General features: G+C 39.4%; 1 protein-coding gene across 5 annotated transcripts in view; it reads right to left on the bottom strand.

Moving 5' to 3' along the window:
• LOC118162674 (sodium channel protein type 5 subunit alpha-like) overlaps positions 1–24,952 on the bottom strand; it is a 208,240-nt gene that overhangs the window by 153,365 nt on the left and 29,923 nt on the right. For 4 of the 5 annotated variants that reach the window (XM_035318990.1, XM_035318992.1, XM_035318994.1 and 1 more), the window contains exons 2-6: positions 15,292–15,610; positions 13,519–13,637; positions 7,840–7,929; positions 4,312–4,440; positions 663–754 (exon numbers count right to left, since the gene is read on the bottom strand). In XM_035318990.1, the coding sequence (XP_035174881.1) occupies positions 663–754; positions 4,312–4,440; positions 7,840–7,929; positions 13,519–13,637; positions 15,292–15,558 (697 nt within the window). In that variant the 5' untranslated portion in view covers positions 15,559–15,610. Of the gene's footprint in view, positions 1–662; positions 755–886; positions 979–4,311; positions 4,441–7,839; positions 7,930–13,518; positions 13,638–15,291; positions 15,611–24,952 lie in introns of all 5 variants that reach the window. The other variant, XM_035318995.1, reaches the window with a different exon arrangement.

Genomic DNA, 24,952 nt, shown 5'->3' with positions numbered 1-24,952 from the left:
ACCTGTACGAAAACACTGTTAATTTTTTCTTGAGCAATGAGTAGGGAGTTGGAATCATAGTCTTTAAAACGTAAGAAAATGTGATTTGGTGAAAAGGTGAATCTGCCAAAATCAGTGATGGATTTTTTTCTGATCTATTCAGGGTCTGAAATTTAAACACCATTTCTATCACATACAAATGGATAAACACCAGCTCAAATTAGGCTATCTGTGCTTGCAGTCTTCAAACCTCAGCTCATAGCACAGATTTAGATTCCTCTATTGATGTGCTCTTAAACACAAATACGCATCTTGAGGTCATTAACCTTCCATTTTTAAAATCAATATCTGAAGACTTTAAAAGAGTTTCGTTGCCATTCTCATACAGTTCATGAATGAGCACTTTGTGTCTGTGATTCACAAGCCACTGTATACAGCAGTTCTTACAGCAGCACTCATTTTAGTGAGGTCTGTACTTTTGGAAGCACTCTAATTCCTCCTGCTCACAAAAATGGTATTGGGAAATACATCAGACAAAGGTATTCTATTGACAGGTCACATTCCCTACATTCCTCCATTTCCTGATCATTATCTATGGTTAAGTTACTCGTATTTACTGTGTTTACTACTGGAAATGGCATGTAGGCTTTAACTGCAGCCGGAGTGTTTAACCTGGTTTTCACCTGAAATGACTGAGATTGTTTTCAGCGCCCGCAGTACTCTGAACGTTCGCAAGGCTGAGACATTGCCCAGGTCCACAAATTCAGTTATGTATCTGTAACAAGGGAAAGTCACACACAGACAATGACAAAACACCAGCAGAAAACAACAGTCAAGGGGACAAAGAGAGACAGAGAAAGAATCACTTGTAGCTGAGAGCCAAAATGTAAGGATCAGGGCTTCTTACCTGGGATTACTGAAATAGTTTTTAAAGCTCTCAATACCCTGAAAGTCCGAAGAGGTGAAACACTGCCTACATTCACAAATTCTCCTACATACCTGTAGAATTAAGTCACAGTTATTTGGAATTATACAATAGAGTATGAGACTTGTCTGAATGAAGAATGCATTCATACATAGCAGGAGCGAACGCATCCGAATGAGAGGTGCATCCACTTTTCAGGCTGCTCTTTGATGCCATATGCCCTGGGTTTTTCATAGTACACATTATTGCAAATGTTTCTTGAACTATTAAGCTTATCTAATAGGCATCAATTCTTTAAAACTACCGGATGAACTTTGTTATCATGTTGTTCAGCAACAAATAATACAAAGATTTTTCCATCATGTATTTTAACAAATGTTCTTTACATTATAGAAAACATTAAGAATTGTTTTGCTGCTCTTAAAAATAAAAATAAAAGCTTCAAATACCCAAGTAATTTCATATAATAGCATCTGCAAGCTGCGTATAGGACAACACGGGAAAGTATCAGTGCAAATATTTCCACTGGGTCATTTATTGTACAATGTACTGTGTGGTAAAGCAGATGTTGGTTTCAAGAGACGCTTAAAACTTTATTTTGTTTTATACATCAAATCCATGCCCTTTGGCTGCTGGAAGATGGCTTTTGAATGAATATAATTGCAATCCTACCAAAATCTATTTATGACTAAAATACCAATCCCAGCTATTCACTGACGTGTCTATTTTGGTCATCGTGGAGACCCATGGAACAGCCAAGGAAAATGCTCCCAGGAGGGCCAGTTACAGCATGAGCTTGGGTTTATCATTGTTTTGCAAAATTATTTCCCCCCCAGACAGTATGCAATAAAATCAAAATCACCACTATATCTTCTCAACCAAACAGCTCTTGGACCCTTTTGTATTGATATTTACATTTACATATTCTACTTCTTTGAGGCATTTGTTTTCACATGTCAAGGATAAAACTCACCTCGCTATTTTACAAAGCCTGCTTAAGTGGGCTTTGTGCAAAAGCCTCTGGGGGAGGACAAAGCATCCTCTTCATATCTGCTAACCCAAGTTATGGCCTGGAAGAGAAATATTGCTTCTCCTCTGTATAGTCTTACGGGGGAGTCTGGCATTTACCTGTCTGGTAATTCCTCACCAGGTTTACCCAGTGCTTCTCTCCCAAACTCTTCTGCAGCATGCAAGGGTGGAAAAAATAATTTGGGGAGAAGCAACAGGATGGGAATATGATTTTTCTGACCAAAGATTTGTACAAACAAAATAATACTATATGCACAAACATATTAAACAAATACTATGGCTGCTTGTTCACAATAGTCCATTAATATTTATTTTGTCCATTTCTTGTATTAAATTGCAGCAGTTCAGTTCCTCTGTAATGGGAATTGAGAAGCAACTGGAGTTCCCACTCCAAGTTTTCTGTTTAGCAAGGAAATTGCTTATTGTCTTTGAAATTTTAGCAGGGCATTTTCCAACAGAGTTAGAGCAGCTTCTCCCTCCTCGTTCTGGAAAGTACTCGCTTGCTTAGGAACCAGTGATCTAAACAGGGCAGTTTAATAAATTCCCTTGAAGCCTTCCATGGTCCCACAGAGGGTCACAAGCCATGGCTGTCTGTTAACACAGGGTGGGAGAAAAGCCCTGGAGACCTGTGGAACCACTTAATCTCTAGTGTACTATTAAAAGCTACTCTCTGTGACCCAATTTGTGCCATTTCTGCCCCAAAGAGGAGGTAGGAAGTAATTCTACAATAACTCTACAGTAACTGATGGTCGTTCCACTGTAACATCCACCAGTGAAACAATCACGTTTTCATTTTCAGTTAGCTCAAAACCCTTGGTCCATCTAAATCTCATGGCCCCTTATCAGGCTCTCTATCCCATGTTGTTTTTGTTTCCAGATACAGAAATACCACTAGCTACAAGCAAAAACAACACCACAGTTACCTGTATAATCAATCTTACTTTAAATTACTTGCAAATTGAATTTATATGAAGGATAAATCATATCAGAATAGAGTCCATTATCCGATGCTTTGTGCTATCTGCTGGTTGCATACTTGGGAAGCAGGTTTCATTGTACATATGACGATCATATTGCAGTCACTTTTAACTCTTTCCCTGCTCCTTATGAGCTCAAGAAAATGCCTGCAACTAGATGTAGGTATAAATTCCTTCTTCTCTGTTCCAGAATTCAAATTCTTTATTTTCTATTCTAAAATTGTTAATGTTTCTGCCTTAAAGTAAGAAAAAAGAGGTGTAATCTCACAATCTCCAGGCACTAAATCTTGATTCCTCCCTGCAGGGGTGAATTGGGCATTAGTCCACCTCAAGGTCTGTGCATATCTTAATACAGCTCAATGAGCACCGACCCTCCAAAGGTAATTAGGGCATAATTTAAGGGATATCCAGTCCTTGTCTGCACTAACTGCTTAGACTCGGATTTTGGTGACAGCAACTGAGATGCTCCCAGAGGAGTTCTGCAGAGCTGGGGGGTGACATCCAACCTTCACCCGAGCTGTGAAGATGAGGTAGAGCAGATGACTGTCAAGGCTGCAAGTTGCTGCTTTTTTATCCTTTTTTCTCTGCTCATTTCTACCTTACTGTCAAAAGCCTCCTTCCTTCTAGAATACTGGGAACCCATGCACTGAAGTTCTCCAGGTCATGATGAATTCAGAGCCCTGCAGATAAACTCCCTGCATCAACTACAGTATCCATAGGACAGGAGAGTGGGCTGACAACACTGGTTGTTCTGTCCTGCCTCTAAATGTTGCAAAGGAATCACACTGCTTTAGGAAAGGTTTAGCTGAGAAAAATACCTAACATGCTGACTGCCAAAAGCTCCTCCCCACCTGCCTCACATTTTTTGAAATGCTTATCACAATGGCCAGATGCCAGTTCAGCCAAATCCACAGGAAGGTAATAACAGATACCAGGATCTGGCCTTGGGCTGACCTACTAAAATAAATGTGAGTCTTCCCAATGAAGTCCACATAGGTTTTACATGTCTTTGTGTTGTTCTTCTGCTAAATATTACTAAGAATATTAGTCCTGATCCCTGCAACCCACCACTGACTTCAGTGGCCCTTACTGCTGTTTGAACTAAGTTTGGATTGAGCATTTTTTCCCAGTTTTGTTTCCATTAAAATATCATGGGCCCAGGAGTTCAGATCAAATGTAAGTAATTTCTACAAAACAGTCTAGTGAATTGATAGAAAAGAACAGAGGATTCCTCTGACTTCTTACTCTGAAACCACTCAGGAAAACAAAGTCCATCCTAATATATTCAGCATTTTCTCATTTTTAGTACAATTTGAGTGAAAAAAAGGACAGCTAGATTATTTTTTTAAAAATATCTATTGCACACCATTATCTCAAAAAATACAAGGGAGTGCTACTTACGCCATAACAATAACACTGAAATCCAGCCAGTTCCATGGATCTCGAAGGAAGGTGAATTCTGTCATGCAAAATCCTCTCGCCAATATTTTTATCAATGACTCAAAAGTGTAAATGCCAGTGAAAGTGTACCTGGGGAATAAAGTGTCCAAGTTAAGCAAGAGCATTAGCAAGCAGTTGACAGAGAGAATGGCAGAGGCACACTCAGCCCAGTCCTACTCACATGAGACCCTTCTGCCCACCTTGTTGGGCTTGCTTGTGTGGGTCATGGCTGTGGCACTGGGGCTGGGTGTGAGCAACATCATGTGTGGACCAAGGAACATGTAATAAATGGGAAAGCACTCATGACAGCCACAGGATGAAGGTAAGTTTCACCACAGGGCGTACCTTGATGAATTCTCACTGGTTATGTCAAGCATGAATACTACGCTGCCAAGCTGTGCTTTTGAAGCTCTGCCTGCAGTCGCCAATGAAAGAGGAATGGATGATGCAGCATTCCTTGTTGTTTCTCATATTTGAAGGACAATGGTTGGTCCATTCATACCTCTCATCTCTTCCTGCCCACCCCATTTTGAAGGACAGCAGTTAAAAAATAATGCCACTTAGTTTTCTGAGCTAAACGGGTATCCCTCTTGCAAATTCCCCCCTTTCACTATCTGTGGTGAATTATTTGACCCTCAAAATCAAACAGCAGAATGTCCTCACTGAAAAAGGGCAAATCAAGCCCTGCCCCAATACTAACTGCTGCAATTTTGACCCTCTTGACAGTAAGAGACAGGAGGGTCTTTTTTTCCCATGCTACTGTTAGTGGTTTATTACCAGCAATCTCTTCACTGTAATGATACTGGATAGAGCATACATCTTACCTTTCACAATAAAGATAATACTTGTAATAATACTTAGCAAATTCTCTGTGGAGGACAGCAATGTATCTGATTTATAACACTCAGATTGGTATCCATCTGGGGCTCTAACTACCAACAGAGGCATACTTCAGGGCATACAACACCTCTTTTTTAATATGTTTCTACCTGAGACATCTAGCCCAATGGGACTTGGTATGCTAGGTCCTATCTTAATAAAAATAATAAATGCTTAATATCCACCACTAATATTCCCTACACTTTTTCCCCAGATGAAGATACAGATGATACTAAAGCAGAGTTCTCACTCTCATGAGTCTGTCATATATATATATATACATATATATATATAAATATATTACATAAAACATAAATTTCATAAGCCATGTCAAAAAACAAAACAACAACCCTAGAACAGTTGGCATTCCTCTTTGGTGGGGGGTAAAAAAAGTAATTTTTAAAGTGTAAGTAATTAAAGCTGGTAATATATGGAAGAACTGCAATATTCATAAAAGGAAATGAGGAAATATTTTCTCTTAGTTGTATTCCCCTGATCTGCAACTGGGCACATTTACAAGCAGTGGCAAATCTCATGCCCTCCTGTCATCCTGTCACACACTAGAGCTAGTTACACATACTATAAATCCTCAGTGTGCTTCAGCTTAAAATGGAGATAAGCAGGACTGTTTTTGTGCAGCAGTGCATGTAAAATGTTTCTAACATCTCCTTTTTGACCACACACCTAAGCATTATCTTGTATCCAACTCTTCATGGCTCCTATTTAGTTTTGTTCTGATATTACAAATATAGGTCACTCATGAATCTCTTTAAAGCATGTGTATCTAGTAATACATGCAGAAAACACATGCAAAGAACTAAAAAAATAGTTAACAGTACATAAGCTCATTAAAATGATAAAGCACTTGTATTTATTCAGCATGTCAGATGGTTTAATTGATTGTATAATCATCATCAAATTCTAAATGCATTGGGCAAAGTCCTCCAGCAACTGAACAGCTTCTTTAACAATAGAAGTCAGGATTTTTCAAAGTTTTTAGTGGTGGTAAATTGAATTGATTTCTTTTTTCTTTTTCTTTTCTTTTTCTTTTTTTTTTTTTTTTCCAAAATGGTAAGTATTTATTCTGTTTTAAAGGAGGATACTAGGACAAATATTTGCACAGTGTTGCTCCTGCACTCATGCATCACTTGTGGACAGCAGAAAAAATGAATTAAATGAATCTGTTCCAAATCCAATGTTAATCAATTTGAATCAAAGTTCATTGGGTTATTTTGCTCCCCAAAACTATTTGGTTTTGATTTCATTCTCTTAATTTGAGGAGGAAAAGCTGAGAGGTACGAGGGGACACAGTAGAGGGGGAAACATGGAAGGGAAAGGTTTTACTCCATGCTGCATGATTCCATTTGCATTTCTGCCCTACATTTTTTGCACGCCCTGCTCAATGTACTGATAACATCATCCACATTTTCCTGCCTAAGGAAGACCCAAAAGCACTTTGATATTTTCCTTCAGAAAGTTCAAATTCCCAGCCATAGACCCATTGACCAAATTTTGACTCACGTGGATGAGATGTCCATGTTTCAGCTGCATACACCATGGGCATGGTACTGTGTGACAGTTTTCAACGAGGAAAGGACAACATCAGGGGAAAAGGAAAGTCACAGACATACTTGAGGGTAGTGCAGTGCACAGAAATACATGAAACATCCTGGGATTAGGATGTTACTGTGATCAGATGAAATATTTGGTTCAGTGCTGCCTATAATTAGTAATTTATGGCCTAGAAGATGTGCCCTGCATGATTTTATGAAACCTAAAATAAGGGCATTTACTGCCTTTCCTCACAGCCCTGAGTAGACCAGCCACCAGGCTCTGGAACAGCAGATGGTTGTGTTTATCATATGTCAGTCAAAAATAAAAAGTGTGTTCTGATTGGTTCAATGAGCCAAAATAATTGTTTAATGCACTGTAGGTTGATTAGCTTGTGCATCTGGTATCTCTTTCTAAAAGGAGTATCTTAAAGCAACTTAAAGAAATGAAATGGGCTTTCTGAAGCCCGTTAGCACCTTTTAAAATTAATTCTAGAAACAAATAGAAAGGACTTCAAGTGACACTTCTGCTTTTTTTTTTTTTTTTTTTTTTTTTTTTTCCTGAGGACTTGACGAGCTAAAAAGACAGAAATACTGATAAAAGTCTTCCCAAATAATTTTATGCTTGCTCATAAAATAAGCCTACCGATGATTACTGGGGAACACTTCTCATGATGCCCATGATTCTCATAATTTAACTTAAAATCCATCAACCTATTTTAATGTGTCCAGCAATAATTGAATCTCTTGCATGGGAACTGTGGAAGGCTGGCCAGTTTTGAATGGCATTCTCATCATATGTGATCTCATTCCGATGTAGCATAGCAGGTGCATGTAGCAGTAAGTATGAGTTTGGAAGACTGAAAATTGTTAGTTTACTTACTAAGGGAGTTTTCACAGGCAACAAACACCTGGCAAAACATTTTGTCAGGACAGATACTATGGTCAGTATTACTGGAAAGAAATTAGACAACAGCAAACAAGATGAAAAGGATGTAACAAATGGTAGAGGAAAGACAAGATAAGGATACGGCAGCTGTAAACCAGCCAGGATACTTACTCAACATATTTATTCCATGATGGAGTCTCTGATTGTGCCATGAACACACAATTAGTTAAAATAGTGCACATAATAAACATACTGAACAATGTAAATAGCTGAATTAAGGAAAAAAATGCATATGTTATAAATTTTTATAATTTCATACAAACTGCGACAGCTCACTTATAATTTCCAAGATGTTTAAAAATTGCTGTAGACATTTGTTTGCAATTGCATAAGGGAAAATGTAATTATAGAAACAGAAAAAACAGGGGACTCTCTCCTGTTATTTTCCATTGCTTACGTTTTTTATGCATACTTCATACAGTAAACAAACACTGACTCTGCAGCCTTTTGAAAATACAATACCCCAAATTTACAGCTGTGCTGGTCAGATGACAATGTGCATAGGTGCACAACTTTACATGAAAAGAGGGATTAGCCTCATGTAAGTACATACTGAAAAACGTGTCTCTGCAAATTCTGATTTTATTTTGCATCCTGAAACTTTTCTCAGGGAGTAGGGAAAGTTATATATCCAGTCTCTCTAATCTCTCTAGTGAGCTTGAGGTCTTGCATTCAGTACACAGTTTCACCAAAAGCTAGCATGAGTTACAGAGCATTAATTTCAAGTCTTGGTTTGCAAACCAGGCTGGCAAATACACTGTCTTGGGCTGCAAAGCTGACTGCCTCTGCTGAGGCACCAGCTTCCCTAACAGGAGGCTAAAATGAAGCTCTCAAGTGTACAGTCTATGCACTTAGCTGTTAAACTGAGGCCATAAAAAAAAGTAAAAGCACCTCAAATCAAATTCCTGAAATTCAAAACATAGTTCACTGAGCTGCTCTCCTAAAAGCACATGCCACTTTCTGTTAAAAACAAACAAAACAAAACAAAACAAAACAAAAAAAAGAAGCATTATGGGAATTTATTGCATAAATAATATATCCCATGCTCTGGGAGAAAGTGAGAAAATTTAAAGAATGAGTTTAAATGAATAGAAGTAAAACAGCTTACAATTCAGTCAATGGGCTGGGACCCTTCTCAGAGAAGGAGGTAGCATCCATATGTAAATTTCTACTGCCTTCTTTAGCAAAAAAAAAAAAAGTTTTCTGGTTTTATTCCTTTAACAGTGCCATGCATGGTAATATATGAAAATAGTGATCAAAGGATATCATTTAAAAGGTATGTCCTGAAATGTTTGCATAAAAGCTGTCCTTTCACAGATCCAAAATCTCTGCTGAGTACAGAGTGGAATGTTTTCTGATGGGCCCCATAAGCCACTGCAAGGTTAAATTGGTAGTAACCAACTCACATATTCCCCTGTGCCGTTGCAGAGAGCAGTAATTGAACTCAAAGGGACTGCTCATCTCACAAACATTTTCCACTTACGGGGCCGACACCTCCTGCTGAAGTACAGGGAAGGATATCTGATTTCTAGACTCATTTTCTTAAGTCAGCCTGAGATATGTCCCTGAAAGTAGTGTCTATCTGGTTAATAAAAGTAGTGTCTATCTGGTTGTAAACTGCAGCTACTGTAGGAAACACTGGATTACTTTTTCAACAGCAGTGAAATGCTGTGAAAGTAATAATAATATATCAGAAAGGTATCTTCAGGTCATGCCAAATAAGAGCTATCCTTCAGTCCAATTCCAAGCAGAGAAATTCCTCTAAAAAATAAAAATAATAATAATTTTGGCTCACCAGTCAGATATATATATCCCTGTTTCCTAGTGGTGTAAGCTGAATCTAACCCAATCTTTCCCAAAGCTCACTTATAGGCAGGTGTCATCACCTTCTTATTTGGACACCAAAGAGAATATACAGGATGACACAGGTTGAAAATGTAAGGGGTCAGCTTCGGGGCATCAAATGCACTATCAATTCAAACAGTTTCATGACCATGCTCAGAACTTCAAAGAACAGAAAAGAAAGAATTATTCTAGTTGGTTGTGCACTGAAGTCAGAGGTCTGTGTAAGAAGCAAGAGAAAACAGAAATTCCTACAGAATGAAAATTAGTATTCCTATCTGAAATCTAAGGCAATTGTTCACATTAGAAAAAGTCAGTGATCATTATCTATTCAGAAAAGCCAGAGTAAGTAAAGGAGATGAAATTGATACAATCTGTAATACCCCCATTGCCTGTTCTATCTTAGAACTGTTATTAATTCCAGTTTTTTGAAAGAACTGCTATTAATTCCAGTTTTTGAAAGCCTACTGATCCATGAGTTGACGTGAATCACACACATGGCTAACGCACTCCAAAAGGGAGAATGGGTTACACACTCTGTTATGAACCACAAATCCAATATACTAAGCTACTCATCAGGATCCCTTCTGCAAGAAATTGAACCTGACATTTATTTCCAATATGAAGTTATAGAACAGTATTATGCAGCCTGTATAAAGAATTCCTAAAAGTTATAAATTTTATCTTGTAGCACAAAGATAGTGAGTCAAACATAGCATACTTCTATTCTAGACTTCATTATGAGGGATAATGGTTAATTAGCAGACCGAATACTAGTGGCTCTTTAAGTGATCATTGCCAAATTACATATAATATGGGCAAGCAAAGGTTAGGTCCAATCAATAGTACATATAATTGGTATTTCACAAGGTCTCATTTTCCTTTACCAAGGAAAGAGTGTAAAATCAGATGGGAGAGAAGTTGCAACCAGAAAATATGAACACAAATTATGAATTCTTAAAGATTATATATATATATTTTTAGACGGGACAGAATCCATAATTCTAGCATCAAATAAGATAATTTTGGCCAAAAATCTGTTCTGGATCAGTAGTAAATTGAGATCACTTATCTATACCTATACAGAGGGAAAAAAAAAAAAAAAAGAAAAAAGAAAAAAAGGAACTAGCAATTTCCATGGATTTTATACAAGACAAGAAACTGCTTGGAGAAACCAGGGATAGCACAGAACAGTTTTTAGCTTGCAGGCGAGAACTAAGAAGAGTCTTTTAAGCATACAGCATAAATGAAATGCTAGCAGTTTTTTTAATTTTATTAATAGGTTGAGATAGTAAATAAAGATGTTAATGGCCAATAATGATGAAGAAGGCAAAAAGTGGTCATCTATTCCTTCTGTTCTGCATTCAGTATAGACCAAAGGGATGCAGACCTATAGTCCCCATGTCCACTGTGACAGAAATGGGCCAGGGCCTTGTTCTGGCAGCCGCTTGGACTGTGGTCCTTTCACGAGGTCTCCTAGACTCTGAAGAGGAAGAAGGATACCCAGAAGAGGCTTAGGGGTATGTTGTTAATTGAAGTAATTCACATTACTAGGAGGCTGTCAGCCTGTGGATACCTTCCATTGGAAGGGTGTGTTTCTGAATGACTAGGCTAACCATGCTTGGTTGGATGAGTTGTGAGCATACAGGATCTATCTTGCCTGAAGTCTCAGAAGAATAACTCCATACAAAGCTACTTAACCAATAAATGTCACCCCCACAGCTTCTGTATAGGATGATTTTACTCTGTCCTCTCTCTTCTGTTCTACTGTTGGCCTTCGAGGTACATTTGGTGCCTAGAAATGGAAATATGGCATCTGCAAAAGATGTTGCTTCAGACACTTACGTGACAGGGTACTATTTGTTAATGCTCTTTTTTGACGTTTGCTCCAGGGAAAATAAAGGTTGCTTGATTACCCTCACGCAAGACAACAGATCCGGTTCCCAGATTCATGTCTGTGATATTATCTGCTTGAGTACTTGCAGATTCAGGCTCCTTTCTGCCTGGGATATTGACTTCCTGCTCAGCCAATTGCCCTTTGTGTTTCAGGATGATGCGAAAGGCCTTTATTGACAGAAAACAACACCGTGCCTAATGCAGGGACTTCACTGCTGTTTCACCAGGATAGGAGCTGCAGCCTCCTGCCTGCGCTAGCCGAAGGCTGAGCTGTTGGATAGTCTGACATTATCAACAAAAGGTGATAACTTGGCTCTTTCTGGAACTAAAATACTGTTAGCATTGCAGCCTTCCACTCCTGAAACTTTACGCTCTTTATCTGTCTATATTTCTGCTCCTGTCATGTCTTTGAAATTCACTCCTCCGTGCTCTTTATCCTTGGGAGTAATGCGATAAGGATTTCTTGCATAGTTATCTTTTAGTTGACTGCGTGTAGTTCCTGTGCATTACACATATCTGGGACCTCTTGGCTTCCCAGCCTGTGTGAAAGAAAGTGAGAAGACAGAACAGACCTCCAAACCTGGAGCCAATATTTACACATACACACTTTTTCTAAGAAGCTCAATTTCAAAATTCTTCTCTTAGCCATAGCTGTGCAAATCCACTGACCTCACTCAACCTCAGCAAGGCTGTGCTGATATAACTGTACCTAATAAACATTGGGCTCTGGGTGTACAGCAGCATGTGCTGCACTGCTTGCAGGTATAACCTGATCCATCAGCAAATGCCTCTGAAAAATCCTATGGATATTCTTCATAACCATAAAAACATCTTGGCTGATACCACATACTCTTATTTTTTTTAATATAATTATTGTTAATAGAAGCTTTACCTATTTTTCTTTTCGCTAGAACATCTATAGTCTCACATCTTTCTTTTTTCTTTTCTTTTTTTTTTTTTTCTCACTGTGTGGTTCACTGGCAATCCGTTTTCTTTCCCTGTTCTTCCCCCTGAAATTTGATAATAAACCAATGATTCTAAGATGCTATCTGCTTTGTATTGTTTCTTTCTGGTGTACAGGGGCATTGAAGCAGAGGGATTCCCATTAATAAAACGTCACACAATTATCAGAACAGTATGTGAAGTCTTTGAATTATCACTGCTGGGTCCCCCATGCTCACCATGGAAAAAGAAGGCAGTTCATGAAAAAGGGTGTGTTTTTAGTAATGTTCACACAAAGCTGAGCATTCAGCTCAGTCTGGTCTTCCAGCGAGATGAGACTATATCAGAACATAATGTTTCTGTGGCTGTGTTAAATAAGTAAAATAAAATAAAATAAAATAAAATAAAATAAAATAAAATAAAATAAAATAAAATAAAATAAAATAAAAACCAACTATGCAGTCATCTTGCATGACCCCAGTTCGAGAGCTAGGGGAAATTAGCCATCACCCTTCCACTGAGAGCTTCAGCAGGCCAGCCTCTGCTTTCATTGCTAGGTGGGTAGCAAGTTGCAATAACCAAACTGACAAAACAACAAAACAAGTTTTAAAATGTTGTCTTTCAGGACAGAAAAAAAAAATTTGAGGCAGTTCAAAATTAAATTGTGTCTGTATATGGTCTCACAGAGTCTCATGGGAGAAGCTGCTTAAGTGCATAGTGGCAAAACTCTCCTTCATCATACATTTTCCTGGGCAAGCTCCAGCTTCCTTGTTCCTTTCCTTTCCAAGGTACTGCAGCCAGTTTGTTCCAGTGACTCCTTCATAGTCATTGGAAGGCCTTTCATGCCTTTTGAACCCGAGTAATTTCATCAAACTCTCCAGTACAGTTCACATTATCTGCCAGTAGCATAATATAATCACAATCATAGCTCACATAACAATATAAAATAAAACAGACCAAAAATCCAAGTGTGTTTCTGTCTACACAAGCAAATCCAAACACGAGTTTTAAAACAGCTTAATGAAATCAAACATTTTCTGGATTCCACGTATTTGTGTTTTAAAATAATATTACAAAATACACTAGGAGGAAAATCAACAGAAAGGATATGAATGTACCAAAATTTTAATTGCTGCTCTTCTGATTGGATGGAAAGGACTAAGTATATACAAGGCAGGAGTGGCACTAAATCGAAAGATTGTCTTCCCTTTGTTCAGTACTACAAATGTCTGGAAAACAAAATAGACAATAAGAACATTCAGCGCTTGCCTCTATGCCCACCTTGTCCCAGCTCACATCCCATCGGGAAATTCCTGCCAATATCCCAGATTCCTTTTTCACTCCCTCCCAAGATCCCAAATTCCTTTTCACTCAGGGAAGCTTCTTCCAAGTCCCACCTAGCAGAACCCTTGCCCATCTTCTTGCAATATCCCAATTTTATTCCTTCACTGCTTGCAGGATCCTGTGCCATCACTCCATCTTGGGGCTGCAAAGAGACATTTAAAAATGAAAGATGACCTGGAGACTAAAATGCAGTGGAAAGACTTTCATGCTACTCTTCTTCTGCTATGTTGTTAATCCATCTTCCCCACCTTGCATACCTTGTTGCTCTCAGACTATGTTTCTTGTCTCATCTTTCAAGTGAGAAGCTACATGACGCACAGCTCCACAGCACGATCTAAGCCAGGCAATGAGGCACTGTCACTCTATTCACATTAATATGGGTGAAGGAAACCAGGCATGTGAGTTATCATGAATCCAAAGCAAAGGTGAATTGGATGCTGGCCCAAGTTCAGAGCTCTGAAGATGCCCAGCCACATACAGAGGGACTAATACTCACTCAGAGACTAGATCAGGCCGTTCAGTAGATGAACCCTTAAGCAAGTCACCCACCTTGAATCTTTATAATCCTAAAACTGCGTATCTATATCCTGCTGCTTGTGCCTGGTGGTAGCAGGAACAAAACAGCCATAAACACCTGTAAGTTAATTCTGGCTCTTCTAGGTAAGTAATCTATTTCTCTTTGTCTATTTAGCTTTTATTCTGTAGTTGTTTCTATACACTTTAACAGAAGTAGCATCATGGTCATATCAATCCACTGTTTACAAGAAATAGCATAGCTCCAAAGCAAGAACATCAACACCTGAAAGACCTGGAAGCTGCCTAAAAATACACTGTGCTTCCAAGCCTTATTTTGTCCTTTGTGTTGCAAAATGTTTGGAAAGGGGAACGATCTGTAGTAAGCAGCCAGCCCAGCTCTGCTGTCAACAGCCTTTTGACACATGCTGTTTGCACTACTGTGGCTTTGGTCCAGCCTACACGTGATTCTTCATCAGGTGATGCTCCCTTTGTTCTGCAAAGTGCCAGCACTACCTACACATCCCTTCAGCTCTGTTTTGGTCATCTTAAATGGAGTTGACCTATCCCTCAGCAGGAAAAGAACCACTGCCCTCCAGAACAGCCTGCCCATCTTGTGAAGAGTGCTAGCATGAGACTTAAGTCATCCAGAAACCCTTAACATTAATGGGTCTAAGTGGTAAACTTAGTGTGAAGAGTCAAGTCTCATGAAGATGTCAAGATGTGGTAGATAAAAACTTCTGGGTTCATTTAACTCAGCTACTGCTCTACTTTTTTTCAGCCTCTGAAGATTCATATCCAGTGTCATCTGAAAACACCCAAGTTCTATCATTATGTTTTGTGTCCCTCTTTGTGCTGCTGCTTAGATGTTTCCTGGGAGTCTTACTCAACAAAACTTTGACCCTTAAATCTGGATAAAAAATATTTTTACTGACTGGAAAAAGATGAAAACCAGAGCCCTCAAAACAGATAATATTTTTATGTTTTAGCATAAGCTAAGAAGCAGAACGTCTTGCTGATGCTTACCTTGCGATCATTGTAGAAGGGGTCAAGATCCTCCAATGGCTCCCCAATGAGCTCTGGAGGAACAGTCCCATAGATATCGGGCAGCTTCTTGCAAGCTTGCAAGTCAAACTGAGGCTGAGGTTTTTCTTCTTCACCCAGCTGCTCTCTGTACTCCTGCTTCGCATTCCTTGCAAGCTTCTCCGCAATTCGTTTCTCAATAGCAGCCAAGGATTCAGGTGTGAACCGGTGGAAGCTGTTAGTACCCGGTGGTAACAAGAAGTCAGCCATCTTTTCATCCTGCTTTGTCTATACTGGTCTTTACTCCTAGTAGTGGAAAGAGCTGAAATGAAAAGGACCAAAGATTAGTGACAGTAGCGAAGCAAGAAGAACAAAGCCATCAGAATGAAAAACAAACACACAAACCAACCAATAACTTGTAGGTTATTGATTACCAGGAAACATTTCATCTATTTTTATGTTGACCACACAGTAGAACACCAAGTTCAGTAGAACACCAAGGAAACCATAAATGATTGAAACTGTTATTGCAATTAGCAATCACTCTGTGATCAGAGCTAAAAAAATTTGTAGATATAATGTGGCCTATTCATAAGTTTTTAAGTCGCTTGGGAACTTCAGTAACATCTAAGGAGTAATTTAGATTCATACAAGCTTAGGTTTCACTGAAAGTCACAGGGACTGGATTCCTAACTCATTTCTGAAAATGCAGCTCTGGGAGTGGATGAACAATGTGCCTAAGATGGCAGCAGGGCAGATTTAAATCCACCAATCTCAGGCCACATGATGCAAACTCTAAAAATGCCCCAGCTGTTCTTTTCCAAATTTAAAAAGAGAAGGGTCAAGTTCACATTCTTAAATCACACCAAATTCTTCATAATCTCTGTCTTAGGCTTCTGCAATGTAATTTTTCAGAATTTATTTTCCTTTGGGTATAGAAAAAAACATCTTCAAGATATATGGCAGGACTTCTGAGTATTTTCTGCCCCTTCACACCTTACAATCCGAAGGATGCTGGAAGCCCAAATGTGCCTGGCAAAGCCCTGGAACCTTCATGAGAGCACTCCAAACTTCTGAGATGCTGAAAAACCCCTTTCATCACATCTGAAAATCACGCTGCTTGTATCCACCACCAGTTTGAACATCTAACCCAGAACCGTGAGGCTTAACCATCTTGGGTTAAGGGTGCTTCACTGTTAACACTTCCAATCCACGACAGACTAAAAATGAGTGAGAAGTGCCACAACTCTTCAGCTTACACGAAAAAAGTGCAAGTGTGAAAATCACAGCAGAACAAAAATTCCTCTTGTATCTGCACTAAACAACATGAATAGCTGTGAAAATTAATGTAAAACTACTGTTTGAAAAGGGATGAAGCTTATCCCCTTTCTAGTAGCCTGCATAAATCCGTTCAAGCTCACTGAAGCTGTATTTCGTAATTTAATAGTGACTCGTGGCATTTTTTTCTAGCAAGAAAAACCCTTACTATATAACAATTAGAACGCTGTTCATAGAAGAAACATGACTTTTTTTTTTTTTTTTTTTTTTTGGAATACCACCAGAGCATTCAAACTACATCAGAATCATCAGAATATAAGCAACTGACTAACAAAATTGTATATTTTGAGGTGGGCTACCCTACTGCATTCATCAGTGTGTGCAGGCTACAATTCTTTGTTCAGCTGCAATTGTTGTCTTCTGCTTTCAGACAGTATTTGTCTATTTATAGTGGATAGTTCCAGATAGTTTGCTTCTATTAGGTTCTGCGATGACAGCACTTTTGTTAGTAAACAAGACTTTAACTGGACTCTGCATGACAAATAGCATATTTATTGACTCAATTTATTTGAGTAAAGTACTCTTTCAAACAACTACTGTTTTTCCTATTCTGACTTCATTTTAAAATGAATTCATTAAATTGTCATTGATCACAGACTATCATACAGGAATGATTTATGGGAGCTTGTACATTATACTCTGCATTACTACTTGTTTCAACAAGTAACTCTGAAATAAATTAGCCTTTCTTGTATTTTGGGTATTCTGACATTCTTCTTTATTTAGCTGTTCTCTTTGCTCCTTTCCTCACTACCCCCACATCATTTCTTTTATCCCCTTCTTCCTGAAAAACAGGAAATTAGAATCTTTCCCACAAATTGGGTTTCCTTATGTGCACAGCTTTGTGACTCAGCACCAGTGCAAGCAAATAGAATTTCACTTTCTATAAATGACATCAGTACAGGTGGCCAGAGGACTCTCAAGTATTTTGTCCTTTTGATTTTTGTTTTTTTTTGACAACGAAACCTGTCTCAGTGCTGAAGGGGACAACTAAAATCAGTGGCTGATCGGTATTTCTGGGAAGGAACAGACCAGGCCTCTAAACCAGACAGAAGATTACTGAGGGCTGCCAGGCGAGTCCAGATCACCACTGGAGCTGTGAAGATGGTGAGTACCAAATTACTGTTCACTTTTTTTTGTAACACAAGGATGGATAAATTTTGAATGAATTTGCTGAGCAGCAGGTTTGAAGCAAACAAGGGAGCCACTTTCCACATGGCACAGAGTCAGCCTGTGAAACTTGTTTACACCAGCTGATGTAAATGCCAAACAAACAAACAAACAAACAGAAAGGATTCACAGAGCCATGAGACAAATCCATGAGCAAAAGTTCCTATCATGGTTTTAAATACAAAGACACTGCCTCTTACTGAGAAAAACCCTTAGCTGCGGAACCTGGCTGCGTGCAAGAAAGACTACATATGCTTTCCCTATTTTTACTCTATCCCTAGGCTACAGCCCTGGAGGAACCCTTGGTCTGATCTTGTGCACGTCTGTCCTTACATAGCACTCATGTCAATACAAGATGGCCTAAGCTGCCCTGGGCATGGGCTCAACCTGCCCATCGACTTTGTGGCTGGCCTGAGCTTGTACAGCCTCGTAACCACATCGCAAGCCAAAGCTAATTCCCCCATACACCTGCAGGTGCTGGACTATCTACGTGCGTCTAGTGCTTTGGATCACGGGCCAGACAACATCCTCCAGCCTATGGATATACACTGGTTTCTGGAAAGTTAGTGGTAGCTTTATACATACTCTTCTTTCCATAGAAATTCAGACCAGGAGGTCTGAATTTCTACACTACACTAGAGTGTAGAGTGTAGGTCTACACTAGAGAGTATTGTGAGTATTTGTACAGAGGTGTTACTAGTTTAAGACTGGTGGAAGTGGAGAATTAGCCCCAACAGCCCTCTTCTGACAAGGAGCTGTGCTATGTTGGAGGAGAGGAATGAAGATCCCGCAAGTGATGAACTTGTGCGTGGCCCCACTCATGCTTCAAGAGCTGCATCATGCTGGGGTGTTTCTGCTAGCCTGCCTCAGCCAAGCCCCTTCTGCAGCCCCTTCTCCATACAGCGGAGCTGGAGGCATGGCCATATAGCATGAGGAACACTGAGTACTTATTGAGATAATAAGAGAATGTGTGGAACGCCTGTGATAAGTGCCACTGCTTTCATGAGTGTTGCTTAATCACAAAAAACGAGTATTCACCAGAATATTCAGCATCCTTCCCAGCACTCCTTAAAGACTTCCTTTAAGGAAGAAACTATTCTGGCAATAAAGCTTGTCCAAAATAATTTTTAAAATAATAATAAAAAAAGGATAGGGAATTGCTAGGGAGATAAAATTGCCCCAAACTATATCAAAACCAGAAGTTTTAATTACTGTTTTTTAAAAAATAATTCTTTCTGTTCAGAGCTCTCTCATTAAAATATAAAACTAAAAAAAAAAAAAAAACCTTCAAACTACTTGAAACCAGATCTTTTGAATATTTAATGCAAATTCCAGAAAGTTAGCTTGCTGGGAAAAAAAAAAAAAAAAAAAAGTAGAAAATGCTCCACAAACTTTGTGAAAGCTTTTGCTACAGTTCTGTTTATTTTTACTATAAAGAAAATGCTACATTTTTTAGCATCCTTACAACTGAAAAATCGACATATTTGTCTTCATATTGTACGTAAGTCAAAGTATCTACATTTTAATATATGCATTTAGTATAATTCTTTTTTCAATTTCATATGCTTTCAGGAAATGGACAGGATGATTTCATAGGTCCTTTCTATGTCTAATTTCTTTGAATCTATGAATTGTGAACACAAATAGCCAGGGTTAGTGCAGATGTTTCTTAAAAGGGTAAGAAAGCACCACTACTTAAAAAAGAAATCATTAATGACTGAATCAAAGAGCTGGAATGCCACTTCTTAAGAGATAATAGCGGTTGTGACTCACATTTTTACAATATGAGCCTGGATTTTTCCATTCCTCTCAGGCATATTTTTGAAGTACAAGGCTTCAAAACACATTGTTTTGGTGATATCACCATGCACAGAATGAACATTTCTTTCTTGCTTTGCCTTTGTTAAATTCAGTTAACATCGGTTCGTGCTGATAAAAATGTACTGCTTATGTAAACAAAATGTTCATAAGAAAATAAAGCCCCAAGATGCTTATTTCCTATGACATGGCAAGAAGTGGGAACTGTGCAAAGATATTGCTAGCATCTGTATTTATTCGGTAAGATAAATGCCAGTTTCCACTATAGAATTAGCCTTACTCTTGTAAGCTTCAGTCATCCCAGCTCACTAGACCTTCTAGGTTCTCCAAACAAGACATACATGCCCTACAAGCTTTCCCTTGACTCCCCGTGATTGGCTGACCCACACCCAAAAAGACACTTGGGCAATGGGATACAAAGAAAGTGGTCCTGCTTACCTCCAGCTGCCTGCCCTTCTGCTCTCACGTGGCCTGAGATACCAACACAAGCTAGTAACAAGGTCCCCCATGCTTTGGGGGAAGCAGCGACTGAGGTCCTTGCTGTCCACTACACTTGGAGGAATACTGACTTCAAAGACCTGTCTTGATTTCACCTCCAATGTTCATGATGGCTCTGGATTACTTGCCTGGCACACAGGGTGTAAAGGACGTATACACGTGTATTCCACACGCTTGGGAGCCGTGGTAATAAAGGAGCTAAACTTGAAAGTCAACAAAGTGAAAGTGATGTTCATAGAATGAAAACTGCATACCATTAGACATGCTCCTCTCAAGTAGGCTTTTATTCATACAACCCTTCTGGTTTCAGTGATGCTATTCAAGAAGCAACTACTGACCACGGGCTGGGGAGATGGATGACAGCACATGGAAGCAGGTATGTCTCTACTGTGATTCTGCTAGACATAAATCTTACACAGTAACAAACAACTTCAAAATTCTCCTTTTGTTTATGAAATGTTTGTGACTAAATTTAGACTTTGTGTTCCCAACTGCTGTGGTAACAAAAACAATCATGAGGACGGTTTCCCTTCAAGTGTTTGAGTCTGCATACAGCGCTGACATTTTTTTTTTTTTTTTAACCTCTTCTCCATATAATCTCTTTGGCATTTTCCTTTGACCTACAGAGCACTACAAAACATGAGAATAATAGGCTAGGGAAATAAGGAATGATGCAATGACACATCTAATTTAATGTCACTGGCCTAGATTCACAGATTCTTATGCATAAATTTACACACATGCACACACAAACATTACCGTATCTAAAAAGACTGCAAGGTAATGTGGGACCACATGAAAATTTTATTCCAACCATGAAGCAAGTAATGACTTCATGGAGAATTTTTGTTTCTAATTAAGATCAAATAAAGAAGTTCTCCATAAAGATCAAGTGCCTATAGGAGTCTGGGTGACTTCATAATGTTACTGACCATCAACAGATAACCTTAGTAGACCTTCTTCACTCATATTTATACCTTACTTCATGCACCTCAGCTAGGAGGTGTCACAGGAAGTTCTTTTTACTGAAATTTTCACTGAAACATTTCAGTTGCTGCTCATACATGTTCTGAAGGTCTGTGTGCTCTCACCAAAACAAGGGGAAACTGAGTAAGACAGCCCTTGAAATTTTGCACAGCACACTCATTACTTCTGCTTAAACTGGTATTTGGTTTATTTCTTTTTTCCAACAGGCATAATTTTGGCAAGACCGTACAGAATGGTTTCTTGTGATACATGTTCCTAACATATATAATCAGCCTCATCTCCAGCTGGTGTAAATGAGCACAGCTCAACCCATTCCAGGGAAGGCACAGCAGCTGGGGAAGGACCAGGAATATCTGGATAGATACGCTGTCTTTAAAGAGAGCGCTGCTCAGAAACATCCTGTTGGGTAAGCTTGGAGTCAAAGGAAGAAAGGGGACACTGCCAAACATAGCAGAGACTCTGGGGACACCAACACCTGCCGAGGACCAGGCAGGCTCCCATGGCTGGCCTGCAACAGCAAGGTTTGGCATTCCACAAAAATCTGACGGAAACGGCTGCTGTGTTCTTAGCACCGAAAAGAGATCTCCCAGGAAAAGCCGAGCACTGAGACGAGCCCCAGACTGACGCAGTAGGAGCTGTGAGACAGAGTTCCTCCTGCTGCCCGCGTCACGAAGCAAGCCTGCAGGTTGATATGACATCGCATAACGCACACGTTTCCTAAAACGAGACTTGTTTGTTCACCAAGCATGCAGACCGAGGGCAGAAATAAACACAAAATGTCCAAAGCAAAATCTCAGAGTTTCCGACCCACACGCCATTTGTCACAACCAGCTCTGCCTGTGCTGTATCTACTTTTAAATCCAATTTAATGAGTTTTGCTGGCATCTCACGCATCAGAATCATGACATTCTGACATTACCAATGACTTATTGATAAGATAAAGTCTTCAGCAAGCTAACATGCTAAAAGGAAATTAATTCAGAAGATTTCATCCCCATGTTGTATTTGAGGATGACAAATGTTATGCCAAGAATTAAGTGCTGGCACTAAGTCTTCTCTTATGATAAAATATGTATTTTTAGTGAGCTAAAAATATTCTGCTTTCTTTGCAGGTGTTTTTGTTTTAAATTATGCTGCAAATGAATGACAGAAATAAGCAAGAGGGAAACAGCATATTATAGTTACCAGTGCACATCTCTATATTTTGCAGAAAATTGTAATTCTCTGCACCCAACAGGTTTCCATATCTATTTTAATTAACTAGAGATTGTCCTCAGAGTTATTTTACTAGAAGCTAGTCAGTCTTGAGATCCAAGGGAAGATTTCTCCTTTGCTACTCCAAACCAACAGAGCTTGCAGAAGAGCTACCAAGCAAGCCAAATGTTTTCAGCTAAGGATACAGTCAGTAGCTTTTAAACAAGAAATAAGAAATCTACAGGAGAGCTCCATGTTATGCCAAATATACACTACTCACACCATTAGGTGCTTTGAATGCTCCCATGAATAAAATATATCAAATCAGGTCCATTTTATTCACAGAGTGTTTTGTAAAGACGTTCTAACGGATATAGGAAGTTGTAAAACAGCTATTAAAATTTGTTCTGAAGCCATTATGGGGTAGTTATACTGCTTAAAGAAGGCAGGCTTTAGGCTGGCCACCAAAAGCTTTGCTCTATGCTTTCAGAAGAGGGGGAGCTACAGCTGAAGAGCTGGGCTATCTGATGTATTAACACAAGGTTATAAGTAAGGCATCACTGATCACCCCCTACTAAGTTATGGAGAGACACTCACCAGCAGGAAAAAAACAACAGGCTTACAGAAACCATCACCAGAATTGGCATGTCTACATTAAAAGAGATGGATGAAACTAACTGTAAGCAAAGCCAGAGCCTCTTGCAGTTTTAGCACTGAACTGAGACAAACATGAATAACTGAACTTAAAACCCATTTTTAATGGGTTTTAAGAGTAAATGGTGCAATATATGTTTTCCTTCTTTCAGGTGAGAGAAACAAAAAGAGGATGAGATGAAGGGTCAGGAAAACACTAGACGTGAAAGGCTAGTAGAGACAGATCCAAAGCACACAAAGTTAAGCTACGGGAGGTGGCAAGTCCCTTTCTCATATTCAGAAGAGAGGAGGTTGGACAGCAGGTCCTGCCAAGCACTCCTCCATCTGCAGTATCAGCAGCACTTTGCTTCATGACCGCTAACCTTCACCAAACTCCATCCTTCCACACACCTATGGTACACTCAGCTTCCCATCTTCCTCCACCTCGTTCCCTTTCTTATTCATCAGCCAAGAAAATGATGCCTCCCTCGACCTACTTTATCCCAAACTAACACAACCCTTCCACAAACCTCTCCCTGTCCACAGCACTGAGCAATAACCCTCAGGTGACATTTGCACCAATCCTAAGTGACTTTGGCACAGCTATCTTATCCTCCTTAACCTCCTGCAATGCATTTCTGTCTATTCTAGTAGGTTTCCTTGGACAAGGGTGCAGGGTACCTATGTCCCTATGGGTTTGGATGGTGTTGGATGGCTAATGGTGCCCCAATTACAGGTAGGCCTTTTCAGTGCATTTTGCAATAAGACAGAGAGGAGAAAAATCGAAAGGCACAGATGTAGAAGTGCACTGGCAATATTATCTTTTTTGAAAATGGAAATAGAGACCCATGAAATTGAACAGGGACACCATCAGGGAGAGGCTATTTGCTGCTTGCTGGGGTATATTGAAGATTTGATTCATTATTTAGTACCCTATAAATTTGACAGTACTGTTTGGATAAAGCCATCTTCAAATGTGATGGAAGGGAAGAGATTTCCCCCACCAAGAGACAGAAAGAGAATTATTGCTGTCTAAAGAGGAGAGATATTCTGCCTGTTTGCCATTGAAAACTGCCTGTGTTAGGTTGCCAAGTTTAGGAATCAGAGTTAAGAGCCTACCCTGGTGCTGAGGGTGCAATCCTTGCCTCACGTCAGCCAAGGGGAATATTTTGTTTGACTGCAATAGGTGGTGGGTCAGATCCCTGGCGTCTGAGAGACAGAATTATTTCATTTCTGTCATTGCTTTCAGATACGGTTACTTCAGCGACTCAGTGCATCTTCGTGGAAAAGATGCAATGGAAGCTGGTGCCTACTGACAGCTATTTGATTTGAATTACATAATGCTCTAAACCATTATGTAAATGAGGTGGACAAAGCAAGGATGCCGAGAAGCCAGGAATTTTTCATTGTTCCTGTTGTAATACCTTGTAGCCTTGAACACGAGCACCAAGATCACCGCCTTCCAGATACTATATTTTCCTGGCAAGTTAGCTGAATTAAACTTTATTTCTCCTGACACTAACCAAAACCTAAAGTGCATCTGAGCAAATGAAGGCGGGCATCTAACGAGTGGCGAACACAGATGATTTTAGAGGTATATGAGTGAGTCACATTACCAGGAGTGATTTGGGCTATGTCCCACTGATGTCTATGAGACACACTACTGAGAACCCCATGACTCTCCTGAATATCCCACTCTCCCCTTCTCCCTTGCATAATTTCCTCATGTTTTTTACACAGAGGAATTTTTACAGAGTAAATAACACATTGCACAAACAATTATTTTCCAAAAGTCATGACATTTTCTGTTAATTAGCAATAATATAATCATCCAAATAAAACTTCTGGGGACATTGCATTTACTAACAAGCTACATCCAAATATGCATTTATGTGTCAACGATGCATGCTTGAGTGGTTGGTAATACTCAGTTGGGCCTGAGGCACAATGCACTGGAAGCATACAATAGTGGCCTAGTATTGCAACCCCCTGTTGTGGCTTCTTGCTTAATTTAGCTTATGAGACC

Source organism: Oxyura jamaicensis, chromosome 2, assembly GCF_011077185.1.
Source record: "Oxyura jamaicensis isolate SHBP4307 breed ruddy duck chromosome 2, BPBGC_Ojam_1.0, whole genome shotgun sequence".
Lineage (NCBI taxonomy): Eukaryota > Metazoa > Chordata > Aves > Anseriformes > Anatidae > Oxyura > Oxyura jamaicensis.
This window is presented reverse-complemented; position numbering and strand designations above follow the sequence as displayed.